The 20,372-nt window shown below is 37.5% G+C and overlaps 1 protein-coding gene across 4 annotated transcripts in view; it reads left to right on the forward strand.

The window, feature by feature from the left end:
* The window catches only part of RIC1 (RIC1 partner of RAB6A GEF complex), a 154,554-nt gene that overhangs the window by 88,093 nt on the left and 46,089 nt on the right, over nt 1–20,372 (forward strand). For 3 of the 4 annotated variants that reach the window (XM_004436819.3, XM_087444556.1, XM_087444555.1), the window contains 3 exons: nt 14,103–14,210; nt 19,033–19,175; nt 19,458–19,594. In XM_004436819.3, the coding sequence (XP_004436876.2) occupies nt 14,103–14,210; nt 19,033–19,175; nt 19,458–19,594 (388 nt within the window). The remainder of the gene's footprint in view (nt 1–14,102; nt 14,211–19,032; nt 19,176–19,457; nt 19,595–20,372) is intronic. The other variant, XM_087444554.1, reaches the window with a different exon arrangement.

A 20,372-nucleotide genomic window follows, 5' to 3' on the forward strand; every position in this document is an offset into this window, starting at 1 on the left:
TTATTGTGGTAACATTGGTTTATAACATTGTATAAATTTCAGGTGTACATCATCATACTTCTATTTCTGCATGGATTACATCATGTTCTCATGTTCACCACCCAAATACTAATTACAGTCCATCACCACACACATGTGCCTAATTATCCCCTTCACCTTCCTCCCTCCCCCCTTCTGGTAACCACCAATCCAATCTCTGTCTCTATGTGTTTGTTTGTTGTTGTTCTTATCTACTACTTAATGAGTGAGAGCATATGGTGTTTAACCTTCTCCCTCTGACTTCTTTCACTTTGTGTAATACCCTCAGTGTCCATCCATGTTGTCACAAATGGCTGGATGTCATCATTTCTTATGGCTGAGTAGTATTCCGTTGTGTATATATACCACATCTTCTTTATCCATTCGTCCCTTGATGGGCACTTAGGTTGCTTCCAAGTCTTGGCTATTGTGAATAACACTGCAGTGAACACAGGGGTAAATGTATCTTTACGCATTGGTGTTTTCACATTCTTTGGATAGATACCCAGCAGTGGAACAGCTGCATCGTATGGTAGTTCTATCCTTCATTTTTTGAGGACTCTCCATACCGTTTTCCATAGTGGCTGCACCAGTTTGCACCCCCACCAGCAGTGTATGAGAATTCCCTTCTCTCCACATCCTCTGCAACACTTGTTGTTTCCTGTCTTATTATGGCTATTCTGATGGGCATGAGGTGATATCTCCTTGTAGTTTTGATTTGCATTTCCCTGATGGTTAATGACGTTGAACATCTTTTCATCTGCATGTTGGCCATCTGTATATCTTCTTTGGAAAAATGTCTGTTCAGGTCTTTAGCCCATTTTGTAATTGGGTTGTTAGTTTTTTTGTTATTGAGATGCATGAGTTCTTTATATATTTTGGAGATTAACCCCTTATCACATGTATGGTTTGCAAATATCTTGTCCCAGTTGTTAGGTTGTCTTTTCGTTTTGTTGATGGTTTCCTTTGCTGTGCAGAAACTTTTTACTTTGACGTAGTCCCATTTGCTTATTTTTTCTGTTGTTTCTCTTGCCCAGTCAGACATGGTGCTTGAAAATGTTGCTAAGAACAATGTCAAAGAGCATACTGCCTATGCTTTTTTCTAGAAGTTTCATATTTTCAGGTCTTACATTCAAGTCTTTAAGCTATTTTGAGTTAATTTTTGTGTATGGTGTAAGGTAATGGTCTACTTTTATTTTTTTGCATGTGGCTGTCCAGTTTTCCCAGCACCATTTGTTGAAGAGATTTTCCTTTTTCCATTGTATGCTCTTGGCTCCTTTGTCGAAGATGTGTGGGTTTATTTCTGGGCTTTTGATTCTATTCCATTGATCTGTGTGTCTGTTTTTGTGCCAGTACCATGCCATTGTGGTTACTATAGCTTTGTAGTATATTTTGAAATCAAGGAGTGTGATACCTCCAGCTTTGTTCTTTTTTCTCAGGGTTCCTTTAGTTGTTTGGGGTCTTTTGTTGTTCCATATAAATTTTAGGATTCTTTGTTCTATTTCTATGTAAAATGTTGGAACTTTTGATAGGGATTGCATTGAATCTATAGATTGCTTTAGGAAGTATGGACATCTTAACTATGTCAATTCTTCCAATCCCAGAGCATGGAATAGCTTTCCATTTCTTTGTGTCTTCTATTTCTTTCAGCAGTGTTTTATACCTTTCGGTGTACAGATCTTTCACCTCTTTGGTTAAGTTTATTCCTAGGTATTTTATTCTTTTTGTTGCAATTCTAAATGGGATTGTATTCTTAATTTCTCTTTCTGCTACTTCTTGTTAGCATATAGAAATGCAACTGATTTCTGTATGTTGATTTTGTATCCTGCAATTTTACTGTATGTGTTTATTACTTCTAAAAGATTTTTAGTGGATTCTTTAGGGTTTTCTATATATAAAATCATGTCATCTGAAAATAGTGACAGTTTCACTTCTTCCTTTCCAATTTGGATCCCTTTTATTTCTTTTTCTTGCCTCATTGCTCTGGCTAGGACTTCCAATACTATGTTAAATAGGAGTGGTGAGAGTGGGCATCCTTGTCTGGTTCCTGTTCTTAGAGGGATAGCTTTCAGTTTTTCATTGTTAAGGATATTAGCTGTGGTTTGTCATATATGACCTTTATTAATGTTGAGGTACTTTCCTTCTATACCCATTTTATTCAGAGTTTTTATCATAAATGGATGCTGTATCTTGTCAGATGCTTTCTCTGCATCTATTGAGATGATCATGTAATGTTTATTCTTCATTTTATTAATGTGGTGTATCACGTTGATTGATTTGCAAATGTTGAACCATCCCTGCATACCTGGAATAAATCCCACCTGATCGTGGTGTGTAATCTTTTTAATGTATTGTTGTATGCGATTTGCTAGTGTTTTGTTGAGGATTTTTGCATCAATGTTCATCAGTGATATTGGCCTGTAATTTTCTTTTTTTGTGTTGTCCTTGTCTGGTTTTGGTATCAGGGTAATGTTGGCTTCGTAGAATGAATTAGGGAGCTTCCCCCCCTCCTCAATTTTTGGAAGAGTTTGAGAAGGATAGGTATTAAGTCTTCTTTGAATGTTTGGTAGAATTCAGCAGGGAAGCCGTCTGGTCCTGGACGTTTATTTTTGGGGAGGTTTTTGATTTCCTTACTAGTGGTTGGTCTATTCAAATTCTCTATTTCTTCTTGATCCAGTTTTGGAAGGTTGTATGATTCTAAGAATTTATCCATTTCTTCCAGATTGTCGAATTTCTTGGCGTATAGCTTTTCTTTCTTTCTTTTTTTTTTTTTTTTGTGAGGAGATCAGCCCTGTGCTAACATCCGCCAATCCTCCTCTTTTTTTGCTGAGGAAGACGGCCCTGGGCTAACATCTGTGCCCATCTTCCTCCACTTTATATGGGACGCCGCCACAGCATGGCTTGCCAAGCAGTGCGTCGGTGCGCGCCCGGGATCCGAACCAGCGTACCCCGGGCCGCCGCAGTGGAGCACGCGCACTTAACCGCTTGCACCACCGGGCCGGCCCCGGCATATAGCTTTTCATAGTATTCTCTTATAATCTTTTGTATTTCTGAGGTGTCTATTGTAATTTCTCCTCTTTCATTTCTGATTTTATTTATTTGAGCCTTCTCTCTTTTTTTCTTGGTGGGTCTAGCTAAAGGTTTGTCAATTTTGTTTATCTTTTCAAAGAACCAGCTCTTGGTTTTATTAATTTTTTCTATTTTTTTTTTCAGTCTCTATTTCATTTTATTTCTGCTCTGATTTTTATTATTTCCCTTCTACTGATTTTGGGCTTTGTTTGTTCTTCTTTTTCCTGTTCCTTTAGCTGCACTGTTAGATTATTTATTTGAGATAGGCCTGTATTGCTATAAACTTCCCTCTTAGAACCGCTTTTGCTGTATCCCGTAAATTCTGGCATGTCGTATTTTCATTTGTCTCCAGGTGTATTTTGATTTCTCCTTTGATTTCTTTGTTGACCCAGTCGTTGTTCATTAGCATTTTGTTTGATCTCCACATATTTGTGGTTTTTCTGATTTTCTTCCTATAGTTGATTTCTAGTTTTATACCATTGTGGTCAGAAAAGATGCTTGGTATTATTTCAGTCTTCTTCAATTTATGCAGACTTGTTTTGTGGCCTGCTATGTGATCAATCCTGGAGAATGTTCCATGTGCAGTTGAAAAGAACATATATGCTTAGCTTTTCGGGTGGAATGTTCTGTATATATCTACTAGGTCTATCTGTTCTAGTGTGTCATTTAAGGCCATTGTTTCCTTATTGATCTTCTGTTTGGCTGATCTATCCGTTCGTGTAAGTGGAGTGTTAAAGTCCCCTACTATTATTGTGTTACTGTCTATTTCTCTTTTTATGTCTGTTAATAATTGCTTTATATATTTAGGTGCTCCTATGTTGGGTGCATATATATTTACAAGTGTTATATTCTCTTGTTGGATTGTGCCCTTGGTCATTATGTAATGCCCTTCTTTGTCTCTTTTTATAGTTTTTGTTTTAAAGTCTATTTTTTCTGATATGAGTATTGCTATCCCAGCTTTCTTTTCATTGCCATTTGCCTGGAGTATCTTTTTCCATCCCTTCACTTTCAGTTTGTGAGTGTCTTTAGGTCTGAAGTGTGTCTCTTGTATGCAGCATATATATGGGTCTTGTTTTTTTATCCATTCAGTCACCCTATGCCTTTTTTTTTTGTGAGGAATATCAGCCCTGAGCTAACATCCATGCTAACCCTCCTCTTTTTGCTGAGGAAGACCGGCTCTGAGCTAACATCTATTGCCAATCCTCCTCCTTTTTTTTTTTCCCCCCAAAGCCCCAGTAGATAGTTGTATGTCACAGTTGCACATCCTTCTAGTTGCTCTATGTGGGACGCGGCCTCAGCATGGCCGGAGAAGCAGTGCATCGGTGCACGCCCGGGATCCGAACCCGGGCTGCCAGTAGCGGAGCACGCGCGCACTTAACCACTAAGCCATGGGGCCGGCCCCCACCCTGTGCCTTTTAATTGGAGCGTTTGGTCCATTGACGTTTAAAGTAGCTATTGATAAGTATATACTTACTGTCATTTTTTAACTTTTTTCCCCTTGGTGTTTTAGTAGTCCTTCTCTGTTTTTTTCTTCTTCTCTTGTTCTCTTCCCTTGTGGTTTGATGGATTTCTTTAGTATTATGTTTGGTTTCTTTTCTCTTAGGTTTTTTTTTTTTTTTTTTTTTGTATTTACTATAGGTTTCTGGTTTGTGATTACCATGCGGTCCGTATACAGTAACCTGCATATATAGGAATCTATATTAAGTTGATGGTCTCTTTAGTTTGACCTCTGTCTGAAAGCTCTACTCTTTAACTCCCCTCCTCCCACATTTTATGTTTTTGATATCGTATCTAACCTCTTTTTTGTGCATTTGTATCCATTACTCTCTTATGGAAATAGATAATGTTTCCTATTTGTGGTCTTCTCTTTTCCCCTTAAGTAAGTCCCTTTAGCATTTCTTGCAGTACTGATTTCTTGGTGACAAACTCCTTTAATTTTTGCTTCTCTGGGAAACTTTTGATCTCTCCTTCCATTTTGAGTGATAACCTTGCTGGATAGAGTATTCTTGGCTGTAGGTTTTTTCCTTTTAGCACTTTAAATATATCGTGCCACTCTCTTCTAGCCTGTAAGGTTTCTGCTGAGAAGTCAGCTGATAGCCTTATGGGATTTCCTTTGTATGTAACTTGTCTTTCTGTTGCAGCTTTTAGGATTCTCTCTTATCTTTGATTCTGGACATTTTAATTATGATGAGTCTTGGTGTGGGCCTCTTTGGGTTTATCTTGTTTGGGGCTCTCTGTGCTTCCTGTACCTGGATGTCTGTTTCCTTCCTTAGGTTAGGAAAGTTTTCATCTGTTATTTCTTCAGATAGATTCTCTGCCCCTTTGTCTCACTCTTCTCCTTCTGAGACACCTATAACACGGATGTTAGTGCGCTTGATGTTGTCCCAGAGGCCCCTTAGACTGTCCTCACTCTTTTTAATTCTTTTTCTTTTACCTATTCGGCTTGGGTGATTTCTTCTAGTCTTTCATTCAGCTCGCAGATCTGTTCTTCTGTATACTCTACTCTGCTTTTGAGTCCCTCTAGTGAATTTTTCATTACCAGTATTGTATTCTTCATTTCTGATTGGTTATTTTTTATATCTTCCATTTCTTTGTTGACATTCTCACTGAGTTCATCCATTCTTCTCCCAAGATCAGTGAGCATCCTTAACACTCTTTGTTTGAACTCTCTGTTGGTAGGTTGCTCATTTCTCTTTCACTTAGTTCCTTTTCTGGGGTTTTGTCCTGTTCCCTTACTTGGAACGTATTCCTTTGCCTCTTCATTTTGCCTCTTTCCCTGTGCTTGTGTCTATGTATTAGATAGGTCAGCTGCATCTCCTGCTCTTGCAGAAGTGACGCCTTAGGAGGTCCGGTAGTGTGCTTCCCTCAGTTGCAAATGTTCCAGGAGTGACCCCTATGTGGGCTACATGTGTCCTTCTGTTGTGGTGTGGTTGCTCTCCTTGTAGGTGCTCAGGGAGGCTGAGCTATGCCCCTGGCCAGCTGTTGTAATGCTCAGCTGCTTGTAGTTGTTGTGGGCCCTTCAGTCTCTTTATCAGGTGTGGAGAGCCCCAGCACAGTTGGCTGCAAGTTCTAATAGCACATTTGTGTTGCAGTATTTCTTTTAAGTGAGTAGGCCCCCAGCATGGCAGGTTGTTAGGCTCAGGGGCTTATAATTGCTGTAAGCCTCCAGCCTTTAGGTCTCTTGTCAGCTCTCTGAGGATTGCAGCTTGGTGGGGCTGGCCTCAGGCACAGGAGCACCCAATTGTTTCAGTCTTTGGAAGGTGGGGCAAACCCCGTATGTGAGTCTTTGAGAGGCACAAGTCTTCTGCATCTGACAAGCCCCGCCGACCACAGGTCCACACACACAGTCAACACAGTCCTGCCCCGTGTGCGTGCCCCGACCTCCTGAAGTGAATTCAGTCTCTCCAAGGCGGGAGCCCCACACACTCCACCGCCGCCCCCCACTCTCCATCTTCTCCTTGGACCCACTCACCAGTCTGTGGAGAATCCAGGCAGCTCGCTTAGCAGGCCCACAGGTTGCCCAAGGGCTTATTGTTGGGTGGGGCCAGTCTCTATCGTGGGCTGCCTGCCCTGGCTGAGCTGGATTAAATTGGTGCTCTAGTGACTGGGGCAGACCCTGGGCTAGCAGGCCCCAGGGAGCACTCCAGTGCGTCTGCCAGTATCTGTGTCAGCACGCCCACACCAGGCCACAACAATGGCCGCCACCAATTTCCCAGTCCCTGGAGAGGTCTTACCTCTCACCAAGATGCACTCAGAGCCTATCAGGTGAGTGTCTTTTCACCAAAGCACTGTGCATCTTTCTTTCTGGCGATTTTAGGTTGCTTTCTGAAATGGATGAATTTGTGTGTGGGCCCTTTAAGAGCTGGTTTTAATTTCTTTGTGAACCAGCTTTTCTGGGGGTACTCCCCACTGTTTTAGTAGCAAGCAAAGTCAGATATTATGCCACTCGTCTCAATTGTGCTGAGTCCAAAAAATGCCTTTGGTGGGGGCACTCCCTGGCTCAGGGCCCCGCTCCTCCAAGGAGGGCTGCATACCTTTGGGCTGCTCCCTGGTGGCCATGAAGTGCTGTGGCTTGTGAAGGTGGCATTTTTTCTCTCCAGAAGGGAATTTCTGCATCTTCCACCTCAATTAGGATTGTCGTTTGTTGCAGGAGTTCCTCTTATCCAGTTTTCAGTTCTCTCTCAGGGGTGATTTTTCCACCAAGTAGTTGTAAATTGGCTGTGTCCATGGGAGGAGGTGAGTTCAGAGTCTGCCTATGCCGCCATCTTGACTTCTCTCCATTTTTCTTCATTCTTTTTTTTCTTTCTGCTCCTCAGACTATGTAGTTAATAAAATCACTTATAAACAGTAAGCACAAGCTATTAATTCGTTGGGTTTTACTGGACCACAGTCTAATAACTATCAGTTATGTGATGTAGTATACTATATAAGTTGGCATAGGCTAAGTCCCGGTGGTAGAAGATAAAAACAGAGCATCGTGTACCAAGTGTTGGCTTTTAAAGCCTCTGCTCAGAAGTGACACAAGTCACTTGCCCTCATCTTTTATAGGTGAAAGTAAGTCATGTGGCAATACCTAATTTTATGTGGGCAGAAAAGCACAGTTCTTCTGTGTCCCCAGGAATGAAGAATGTAATATGTGTCAATAGCTTGAATGACAACCAGGTATGCATACAATGTGATTATACCTGTCTGTCTCTGAGAAGCCTGTTACTAAGCAGGAACTATAATTCTCAGTGTGCTTTTGTTATCTCCCTTCAAAAATTCTGTGATAAAGTTGTCTGAAAAGACATTTCTACTACCCAAGTCCAGGCCCTTGTGCACTCTTTTTAACAGTCTCCTAATTAATCTACAGTGTCTACTCCTTCCCCTACTCTATCCCCAATCCTTTCTTCAGCACTTATTCTAATATTTCTTTGTGCAGACAAAGGTTATTGTTAGTCTCCTTAATTCTCTAATATATTTCAGTTTCTTAGGACCTGGAATTGAAGCCACAGGCTCATATGTCAACTATTTTACTTAATAGCTCTGTGACAATGAGCAAAATTCTTAATATTTCTAAGCTTTGGTTTCTTTTCTGGAAAGATGGGGATAATAATGCCTGTCACAAAGAATTATAAACAATCAGTTGAGATAATATGTACAGAACATTTTGTACACTCATACTTAGTAAATGCTCAATTTATTGCTATTTTGCTGACATCTGGTGCTCTTCATAATCTGGCTTTAACTTATCCTTCCAGTCTCATCTTCCATGACTACCTTCCAAAAATCTATTGCTATACTATCAAATTATTGTTGAACTAGAAGTAATAATATTTTTGATCAGAAAGTTAGATTTTTTTATTAAAGTAATTTTTAACTGTCTGCTGCATTTTAGTATGTTTGGAAGAAGGGATAGAAACCTTCCTATGAAATTTATCTCTAATTTTATAATAGAAGTCATTGAGAAGTCAGGATTTATATAAATTTGCTTTTAAATTCTTAGCGTAATATTTTAGCTCTAATAAATGAGAGTATTTATGTAAAGGAAAGTAGAAGGTTTCCAGTTTCAAGATGGATAATGAAGTTTCCATTCTGTCTTATGAAAATCACCAACAGAACAAAAAGTTGAAATACTATTTCCATCTTTAATGAAAGCTAGAGGTATCTCTAACCCTTGAGCTAAAAATTGGATGAGAAAGAGTAAATGACTTAGAAAGAATATCAAACCTGAGAGCCTAAGTTTACCTACATGATACTGATGAAAAACAACTTGGTTGATCTGCAAAACTCTGGAAAGACTGAGGAATTAGATGCACTAGTACCACAAATATAGCTGGAGGCCATAAATAGGGGAATTGTTTGAAAAATCTGAATGAGAATTTCTGTGTTTCCACCTCACAGGAGACAGGGAATATATTGTCTGATTAAACCAAAAGGATTCCAGACACAGAGCAGGGCAAGGGTGAGATGCTAAACTGAAGATGGGAATTAAGTGAAAGTTGTCATACTGAACATTAGGATGTCAAGCTTTCTTCCCCTGCTTGGCTCCAGACTTCTGGCTTCCGTGCTTAGATATCCCAGGCAGAACTGAGGGATCCTTCCTGGGGAAATTAAAGCACTCCAGAAAATGACCCAACAGGCCCTAATATTTGAAGACCTCAATAAAAATGTCAGTGGACCACTACCCTGAGGTCCCCTACTTGACAAATCTAACTTGAACACACAGAGCTTGTAGTTAACTTTTTCTTATTAACCTGTTAAACATGAACAAACAGCCAAGGATTCTTAGCCATCTTAGGAAAGTTTCCAGTAAAAGAGACACACACAACAGAAACAAGGAAACTCAAAGGAAATAGGCAATGCAGGGAACAAAAACACTTTGAGGAAATGGTAATTAACCTCAGACAGATATTGCCTGATTAAAAAAAAAAAAGGATGCTATAAGAAAAAAGGAGAAGTAGGTGAGAAACTTCCTGGAATGAAAAGTACCATAGCAGAAATAAAAAATTTAGTGAAAGCATTGGAAGAAACAATTGAGGAACTCTCCTAGGATATAGAACACAAGACAAAGTAAGAGAGAAAAGGGAAAATTAGAGGTTAATATGAGGTTCAGTATCTAACATAGGAGGAGTTCCAGAAAGAGATAACAGAAATGGAGAATCTTATTAGTATATTAAGGAAACAAAACATGTAGATTGCCCAGACCTAAACTAAAGACATCAGTCACTAGATTGCAAGTGCTCAGTGCAAACAATGATGGGTCCTCATACTTGTAGAAAGGTACATTATTCTGAAATTTCAGAACTCACTAAAGATCAAAAGACAATCCTAAGAACTTCCAGATAGGGAAAAAACAGATCATAAAGAAAGTCTGTAATTACAAATGTCATTGAACTCCACAGCCCCATACTAGAGTCTAAAAGACATTGGTGCAAAACCTTTAAAATGCTGAGAGAAAAATACTGATTTGTGGTTTTATGGAATTTGTCAAGCATACACTAGAGAGAACAGTATAATGATAACACTTGTACCCATCTCCCACATTCAAGAGTTATCAACATCACCTTTTCCCCTATGCATGCATACTTTTAGTATTTTGAGGCAAATTCCAGATACTGTATTGTTTCAGCCCTGAATACTTTAGTTTTATCTGTAACAGGTTGACATTTTAAAGAAACAAAGCCACGATATTATTACATCCAATAAAGTTAACAATAATTTATTAGTATCATCAAGTACTGAGTCTGTGTTCAGTTTTCTCCATTTTAACTCAAAGCTTTTTAGGAGTTTTTTCAAACCCCAGTCTGTTGCATTTGGTGGATATGTCTTAAGTTTGCACTTTTACCTAATGGTTTGGTCTACTATAGCTGATGATTATTCCCTAGATCTGTTGTTTTGTTAAGGATTGCAAGATGTGATTTTTTTGATTCTACCATACCTTCTGCCTTCTTTAGATGTGATTATATAAAGAAGAACTTTCTTTCATTATCTGTTTGATGTTTACCCTGAAATATAGTCCATACAGGAAAGACAGAAGAGATGTTTGATTCTTTCCCTTTACTTTTCTGTTTTTACAGTAATGAGCCCTAAGAACTTCAGAGGTAACTAATGAGTGTTTTTTAGTACTGTTGTGAATGCAGGCGTTTTTATATATTTGAGTTTTAATCAATTGCAGTCATTCTTTTCAGTGATCAAATGGTCACATCTTTAGCCCGTGGAGGAGCCCATAGAAATGGTGTCGTTTAAATGGCATCTTTGCTTTCAGGTGCAAGGCTCATTTTACCGTTTCCTGCCCCTGACTTGGAATAAATCAACTCTCCAAAGAACTTTGGTTTCTTTCAGTGCTAAATGGTATTTTGAAGACCATGACTTGATGCTAATTGTTATTTTGTTGTATTTGGTTTTAGGACTTTGTAGTGAACAGAGCTAAAAATAAAAAGTAAACTTTAGAAAGAGAAAAATATATTGTGAGTTAATACTGATATCTCCGATTCAAATTAAAGATTGTTATAAGTTAAAGTTTTTAAAGGCTTTAAAAATTAAGTTTTAAAAGTTCAAGTTTTACTTCTCTGGTTTTATATTTGTGTATTCTTCTCTTATTGATAACCTTGGTGCCCAATAACATAAACATAATCACTTATTTACTTTATCCTATTGTATTCATAGTAGCTCCAAAATAGTATCAGTATTATTATAACAATATGATTACTGAATACAGCTTGATTCTTTTATGGTTTTGTCCTTACAAAATTTCCCATTAAGGATGCGCAAACTACTGAGTTTCAAAGTTACTTGAAGTAATTCTTTATTTTTGCTGCTAACTTGATGTACAATTAGGTTTGTTTCTTTTCTATTTTTAGAGATGATTGTTGTGGTTATTGATTTTAATTTTAATTTGGTTTATTAGTTATATAAAACATTATCATGTCCCAAAGTTAAAAAAGAAAAAGTAGCATCCTTCACTCTGTAGTCTGCCTTCCCCTGTAGGTATCCATTTTCATTTGGTTTTGGCTATCATTTCATTTTAAAAATAGGAGTGCATTTATATAAACATTCGTATTTCCTTCCCTGTCTTACAAATGTAACATACTATATACAGCATTATGCCCCTTACTTTTTCACTTAACAAGAGATCTTGGACATCATTCCAAGGAGTTTAAAGAGTTTTTCCACTTTTCTTTTTTTGCCTGCATAATATTTTATTATATGAATTCAACCAGCCCTATTGTGATGCATATTTTGATTGTTGTAGTCTTTTGCTGTAATAAATTTCATTGTGTGAGCATCATTTTGTGTTGGGGAAATTTTGTTTGCAGCCTAAAATTTTATACCCAAACATTCATTCAGGTGTCAAAATAAAGACATTTCAGACTTGAGAGTTCTAAATTTATTTCTCATGCACCTTTCCAGAAAGCCCCAAGAATATGTGAACCAAGTAAGAGGAGGGTGCAGGATCTATAAAATAAAGGATCCAACATAGGAAAGAAGCAAAGAAATCATCAGGATGATGACAGAAGAAAATATCAGGATGATAGCTGTGCAGACTTAGACAGTAGGGCACTGGGCATCAGGAGGGATGCCTCCAAGGGGGAAAAAATGGAAATAATAGGTTATGTAACAGGTTTGACCACATAGAAGATTATATTGAGAGTTGTTTTTGTCAGAGCTATTCAGGGTATGAGAACACTTAGGTATAAGTTTAAAGAAAACCAAGTAAATGAGAGCATGCAGTAAAGTTAACTTCAGGAAAATTAAGTTATGTAAAGAAAGAAACATAATCACTGAATATTACTTAACCCAGAAGTGAAAAATATTTATATAAACATCATAATGAAAACATTTTGAGGGCCGGCCCCGTGGCTTGGTGGTTAAGTGAGCGCGCTCCACTGCTGGCGACCCGGGTTCGGATCCCGGGCTCGCACCGACGCGCTGCTTCTCTGGCCATGCTGAGGCCGCGTCCCACATACAGCAACTAGAAGGATTGTGCAGCTATGACACACAACTATCTACTGGGGCTTTGGGGGGAAAAAATAAATAAATAAAATCTTTAAAAAAAAAAAAAAGAAAACATTTTGGTATAATTATGTTGGGAGGATGGGAAAAACTGGGGAATGAGAATGGAAAGTTAACTGTTAATGTCTATAATAATGATGCTAAAGCACTATAAACATATTGTTTAAAAATATGCAGGTAAATATAAGAAGCTAACAGCTAAAAGAATTGAAGCTGGTTGCCGCCTCACTAAAAGAAGACTGCTTTGGGGTTTTTCCTTTGTCATAAGCCTTCTAACACTGTTGACTATTTAAATTATGTGTATGTATTACTTTGAAAAATAAATTTAAAATTAGATATACATGGAGAACGACTCAGGAAATTCATCACAGTGTGTGTGTGATCAGCAGTTTGGATATGACTCCTGTAAACTAATAACTCATGGTATCCTTTTAAGGGGCTGTCACATCAGTCAAACACAAACATGTGGTTAAACATTACCCACTTTAGCCATTCAGACATATAGAAGGAATCAAATATTCCAGGTCATGGCAGTAGCAGAACGGGATGGTAATAAACACCACCAAGCTTCTATATGAAAAATAATCTAAAATTAAAAAGTAAGTGAAAAAGGTTTCTGAGCATCGAAATAATTTTCGTAAAACCAGGAACTTTAAAAGCTATTGAACTTGTTAGACTCTTCGCCCATAATTTTAATAGTATTGACAAATTGGTTTCCAGGATCGTAGGTGACTGGAGAGGGAAACATGATGTAAGCAAGCTAATTGTTGCCAAGAGTGAGTGACAGCTGATAGTAAGAGAAGAGACAGATAGCTATTAAATTCCTGCACGGGCATTAAGAAAGAATGGTCCTCTGCCATGTGGAGATAAAGGTTCCAAAACAGCTTTATAGTCCTTTTGAGGGGTTGTGTGTGACAGCTCCGTTATGTTGGCGTTGACCCAGCCGCTCTAGTTCAGCCATTTGATGCCAGGAAGTTTTCAGATTTAGCCACTTGGCTATTGGTAAGTTTTATTACCAAGAAACATCTCCTATTTGATTCTCTGGATCTGAGCTTAATTCTGATACATACCCAGAGGATAGCAATCAAGGATAAGGGGTGGAGTAAGGTAAGATGAGGTGAGGATTTGGATCACTTTGGATGTCCACTGTATGGAACGGTATATATAGCTGCCCAACCCAGAAAGGGCCATCAGTTATTTTAAACAAAATGTCTATTGGTTCCTGAGAGTTCACTTTTACCTTAAGGGTTTTTTTCCTACGATTCTTTGCTCTTCTCCCTCTACTCCCACCTCCCCAACACAACTTACATTGGTCAAACACATTTATTTCTAATTGATAAATAGATATGTCTGCTATAATGGAATTTAAGTCTGTTTTTCATTTGAAAACCTGAAGGATGAACACCTGATTTGTAAGTTTGATTACTTTATTTGATTGGGTATATATTAGTCACAGAGTATAGGAGAATTCAATATCTTTCTCTTTAATCCTGTGTATTTGCTATTTTTTTTTTTTTTAGAGGAAGTCCACAAATGAAGGGGACACCCCATTTTAAGGAAGAACAATGTGCTCCAGCATTAAATTTAGAAATGAGGAAAATATTGGATTTGCAAGCACCTATCATGAGGTACAGTACCTTGGTTAAATTTAGCATTTTGTGATGCTAATATACGATATAGTTGGTACATCACATGACCAATAAAAAAGTTGATTTTATTTATTTTTATTGAGGAAAATTTTTTTAGCCCTAGAAATGCTTGACTAGCTCTTATAAAAAATTGAAGTTTTACAGGTGGTACTTTATTATACTTAAATTATTGTAATAAAGCCTGTAATTGGGTATACCAACTGTAATTTTATTTAGAAATTTATATTTTTTGGTAAGATCTATAATTGTTTGAATGATACAGTCCATGTTACTTAAAAAGATACTGATATGTATCCATAAAAGACAATGAGGGGGCACTCTTCACTGAAAAAAACCTTCCTAAATTTGTTGTTGGGTAAAAAAAAAAAAAGCAAGGTGTGCTGTATATAATAATGCTACTATTTGTTTTTAAGAGGGAGCTGGTGGTGTTAGAATATGTATTGTTCTGGAAGAATACGTCAGAACCTGGACCTGAGAACTGAGTGGCTGGGGGGATGGGTTTGGGAAGAATACTTTTTACTATATATTCTTATTAAATACAGAGCTATATGGGTGTAATATATGAATCTATTGAACTATATGAATGTAATACCTATGTTTTTTTAAATCCTGATTCATAGTTCTAATAAAGGCTTCTTTCACCATTTCTCTTGTTAGAATATAGTACAGATACTAGACATATTAAGTAAAATTGTATGCATGTGGCTGGCTATTGTTTTGCCTTGTTTCATCTATCTTTTTATACTTTATTCTCTTCACAGAAAAAGAACTTTTTTTGTTGGTTATTGGCTTAAATGTGATCAGGGTTCTAAAAGATTCAGTTCAGGTTACTCATCACCTTGGTCAGAAAGTTGCTCTTCACCTCAGATTTTATTTCAGCATAAAGATCCTTTTCAAGACTGTAACTTGTTGCATAAGGAGTTTTGAATGTCTGTGGGTGCCAAGCTAGGTGGAACTGTACAAGCGTGGGTTTCTGCCTCCACCTGGTGGTAAAAACTATGGTCTGTGGACATGGGATAGAAAAAAGAGCCTTTAAAAAAAGAATTCCTGCCATCTTGTACAAGTTTAACTTGTCCGGTGCTGGTTTTTAATCTACAAATTTAGGTGATTGGAAATCTCTGAGATTCCTCTCAAAACTTCAGTAAAGTAGTTGCATTATAGAGTAATATTATTATTAACACCTGTAACACGTACTTGCTGGAAATTTGATTAGAGATTTCCTGTTTGGTTTTGAATTGAGTGAGAAGGCATGAAATGTGGGCTTTATAACCAACTATTTTCCCTCCCACTACCAAAAATATAAGTCGGTTAAAGTTAGGGATAATGGTTATGTCGTTGCTTAGAGGCATAAGATGGCGATAATCCTGCTTTTAATTTTTGATTGAAGAAAGAATAGTATTAATATTAAGCATCCAGCCTTTGTTATTGAGGATAGAATGTGTAGAAGGTAAAAAGTACTAATATAATATAATTAAAACTCTTAGTCTATTTCTAACTAATACCACATAACCAATACTAATAAATACCACAGTTTATTCCATATCTTCCTTCATCCCAGGCCCTTAGGAAAGCCCTATGTAGTATATAGTATTTAATATTAGGTATTAAATATATTTACATATTTGGGAATTGGTAGTTAATGAATTATATATTTCCCTATTAAGAATATTTGGGGGCCAGCCCGGTGGCACAAGCGGTTAAGTGTGCATGCTCCGCTGCGGTGACCCGAGGTTTGCCGGTTCGGATCCCGGGCACGCACTGACGAACCATTTGTCAAGCCATGCTGTGGTGGCATCCCATATAAAGTGGAGGAAGATGGGCGTGGATGTTAGCCCAGGGCCAGTCTTCCTCAGCAAAAAGAGGAGGATTGGCAGATGTTAGCTTAGGGCCAGTCTTCCTCACACACACGCAAAAAAGAATATCTGATTAATCAGAAAAACTATTCTACTTCTAAGATCCTAGAATTCTGCTTCTAAGATCCTAAATTTAAAAAGAAAAAAAAGCACATCTGGGATACCAGACAGCTGTTATAAAGCCTATGAAGTCAGTGATTGGAGAGGTTCTTTGAGGACATAACTCAGAGTATATTTATATGTATTTTCTGTGTACTTGAGTGGTTTCCAAAATATTTAAAAACCTATATAGCATGAAAATACATGGGATATTGATTATTGGTACAAGGTCCTGACATCCCCTGATACCAAGAATTAATTCTTTAGTTGTTAGATCTTTGTGAGGGAGGCAATCAGTGATGGACAGGCACTTGGATAGCTTGGAATAAGGTTTATTTACTAACCATTATGGAAATACTCAGTACTTTAATAACTGACATCAGCCTTTGTTTTAATGAGTTTGTTTACTTTCAGTTAAATGAGGAGGATATAGCTATCTTTTTCTATAGATTCTTTATCATGTTTGTTATAGTTATTTTAAAATCATTATCTATTAATTACAACATCAAGATCGTCTATGTCTATTTATATTGATGGATTTTTCTGTTGACTCTGGGTCACATTTTCCTGTTCACACATCTGGCCATTTTTTGTCACAGCATTGTGGATGATAATGTTGTAGAGATTCTGAATTGTGTTAACTTTGTCAGAACAGTGTTGAGTTTTCCTAGCAGCAGTTAAATTTCTGGAGGGTAACTTTGATATTATTCTTAACTGTCATATGCAGTGATTCTTCTAGGGAGATGGGAGTAGGGAAGAGGGAGAGTGTAGTTTGGAAAAACCTAGGCTGACTCCTGCTGAATGAAAATCACTGGTAAACCAATGACTATTCTACTAAATTGCCTCTCTTGGCGTGTAGTAACAGATCTGTTCTACCCACCACATGCTACACATACATTTTATCACTAAAATATAAATTTGAAATAAAAGACCATACATTCGTCCCTCAGTATCCGTGGGGACATTGGTTCCAGGACCCCCTCAGGTACCAAAATCTGCGCGTGCTTGAGTCCTTTAGTCAGCCCTCCATATCCGAGGGTCCCACATCCAAGGATTCAACCAACCGTGGATGGTAAACATAGTACAACATAGGGTTGGTTGAATCCATGGATGCAGAACCCACAGATAGGAAGGGCCGACTGTATAATATTTTAAAAGGTGAACTTTCTGTAAACTGGGAATTTTAATTGATTACATATGCTCTGAAGTTCAAGAGATGAAGCTGGGTAAGAGGATGTGTTATTCTAATCTTTTTCAATATTTTTATAATTGGGGAAAAAATACGATAAATTCTTCATTGTCTGAAATCCTTGGGGAATGAGTCATTGAACTCAACTTTCCAAAGAATTGAAGGTTTAGTTTAAGAATTAAAAACTTTTTTTTCATCACTATGGATTAAAATATTTCTTAAATATACTCTTCTTATGAAAGGAAATTTAATAGTATATAATAGAGTATATATTATAGACACAGCATTTTTCATTCTTCCCTATACTTAAATTTGTTACAGCGTTTGATACTCTTGAGTACTCTTTCTTAAATCCATCTTATTCCCTTGGCTTTCTTGATGCCGATTTCCACTAGTTTCCCTGGTTCTCTTTTTCTTTCTCTCTGCCAGTACTTTTGCAGTCTCATTTGTGGATTCCCCTTTTCTCTTGTCCTTTCTCCTCTTCTTTCCTTCCTCCCACAAATATTTAGTGCCAGATACAACTAGCACGGCCCTAGGGGCTGGGCATATAAGAGTAAGCAAAGTAGGCATTTATTTACCTTTAGGTAAGTAAATGTTAAATCTCTTTGCAAATACCCGTGAGGCTGAGATCGTACTACATAATTACTTTTCAGTACTTAATCAACTGAGAGGTCTTCTGAAGGGAGAAACTATGTTTTATTCACCTTTGAATCTCCAACACAGAGCATAGCACCTGTCACAACAGCACAGGCTTAATAAACATTTGTTGAGTGAATGAACAATGTGAGACTAAATGATACCCTAGAAACACAGTGGACTAGAACTATGCTCTGTAGTACAGTAGCCACTAGTCAAATGAAGTTATTTAAATTTAAATTAGTTAAAAGTAAACAAAATTAAAAATTCCGTTCTTCTTCTGTCACACTACCCATATTTCAAGTGTACAATGACTACTTGTGGCTAATGGCTACTATGTTGGATAGTACAGATACAGAACATTTCCATCACTGGTGGAAGTTCTGTTGGACAGGGCTAGAGGATTGTTACCTCTATACTCCATGGCTCCAGATTGTCATCCTGTCGTTAGTTGTTATTTTTATGGTTTCTCTGTTTCTTTCTTGTCATCTATCACTTACCCTTACATCTTCTAATTTGCTGTTTCGGTATTTCTAGTTTTTAATCCAACTCATGTCTCTGACTATTGCCACCCATAGCCTTCCATTTCTTCCAGAATTTCTGATTCTAGATTGAATTATACATGGACAAAGCTACTACTATAAAGCTAGATTTTAGATAAATGGCAGTTTTGTAAGTGGTTTCTTGATCTTCTCTGTATGAATATTCTTCAGAGCAATTATATTCATACTCATTACTTTATGCTCTCTTAAAAGGTAATTGATTCTAGGGGCCGGCTCTGTGGCTTAGCGGTTAAGTGCGCGCGCTCTGATGCTGGCGGCCCGGGTTCGGATCCCGGGCGCGCCCCGAGGCACCACTTCTCCGTCCAACGCGAGGCCGAGTCCCACGTACAGCAACTGGAAGGATGTGAACCTATGACATACAACTGTCTACTGGGGCTTTGGGGGGAAAGAAAATGAATAAATAAAATCTTAAAAAAAAAAAAAAAAAGGTAATTGATTCTAAATTGCTTATTTCTCTACAGTTTACAGTCTGTGCTGGAAGATCTCCTGGTTGCTACGTCTGATGGACTTCTTCATCTTATTCACTGGGAAGGAATGACAAATGGAAGGAAAGCTATTAATCTTTGCACAGTACCCTTTTCAGTAGATCTGCAGTCATCTCGAGGTAGTTATACTTCCTGCATGAGGTAGAATCGGATGTTTAAATATATGATATCATCTAGTTAGATATTTTCTGTGGACGAACATTATTTTTTTACTTTGGAATTAATTATGCAAGGGAGGAGTGTGTGTGTGTGTGTCAGTAGGAAGGAGTAGTTTAGTTGTTTAGTGTTGTTAGGTCATTTTTTTGCCCTTTTAACTGTCCTTACAGAGTTTGCAGGCAAAAATGTGAGAGAATTATTTACTATATTTATATTCATATTTCATATACTTATTTTTTCATCAGCAGGTTCATTCCTGGGCTTTGTAGATGTGCACATCAGAGACATGGAATACTGTGCCACACTTGATGGTTTTGCTGTTGTGTTTAACGATGGTAAAGTTGGATTTATTACACCAGTGTCAAGTCGATTTACTGCAGAGGTATGACTTACTGACTTTGAATGTTCATTTTCTTTGTTTTGCATTTATTAATTTTGGTCTTTGCTATTAAATCCCTCTCTCGTTTTCCTTATGTAAGATTTTAGTGGTGGTTTTTAATTAATTTTTTTAATCAAAACTATACATATAAATACTAGAAGTAGACAAATGAATTAGACATGTTGAAGAAAAATGATAGTTCCTGCCCTCCTCCCTGCTGTCTTCATGCTCAATTTCATTCTAAGAGGCAACTACTTTTTATTCCTTTACTGGTTATTTTGATATTTATTTTCACTACCCTGAATGTTTCCTTTAATTTTTAGTTTTTAGGCTGTGTTTATTGACTTCCCGCTGTGGAAAATGACCATTTACTTCCCTTCCCTGTTCCCACCACATTTGTATATTCTTCCCACCTTCCAAGTTTGGTTATTTTATTTTGATTAGATTACTATTCATTGTTTATATTGTATTGATATATAAATCCCATTAGTACTTGAGCCTTAAAATATGTTATGATTATTTTTCCTTTACTGCAGATTTTCCCTTGCACTGGGAATTCATAATTGTTCTTTACATTTGCTTAGTTTTTATGTACTTACCATAACTTAACCCCCAGCTTGTCTGCTGGTTTTGTAAATATCCTCTCAGTTCTTTCAAATGCATTAGGTGTTCTGTTTCTTCTTCTTGAAGACGTTTCTCTTGGAGCCTTCTGGCGTGCTCCAAACTGGGCTGGTTGCTCGCTATACATACCTCTAACACAGTTGTATTTTTGGGCTCTCCA

The sequence above is a fragment of the Ceratotherium simum genome, chromosome 20 (assembly GCF_057802395.1).
Source record: "Ceratotherium simum simum isolate JZ-2026a chromosome 20, ASM5780239v1, whole genome shotgun sequence".
Lineage (NCBI taxonomy): Eukaryota > Metazoa > Chordata > Mammalia > Perissodactyla > Rhinocerotidae > Ceratotherium > Ceratotherium simum.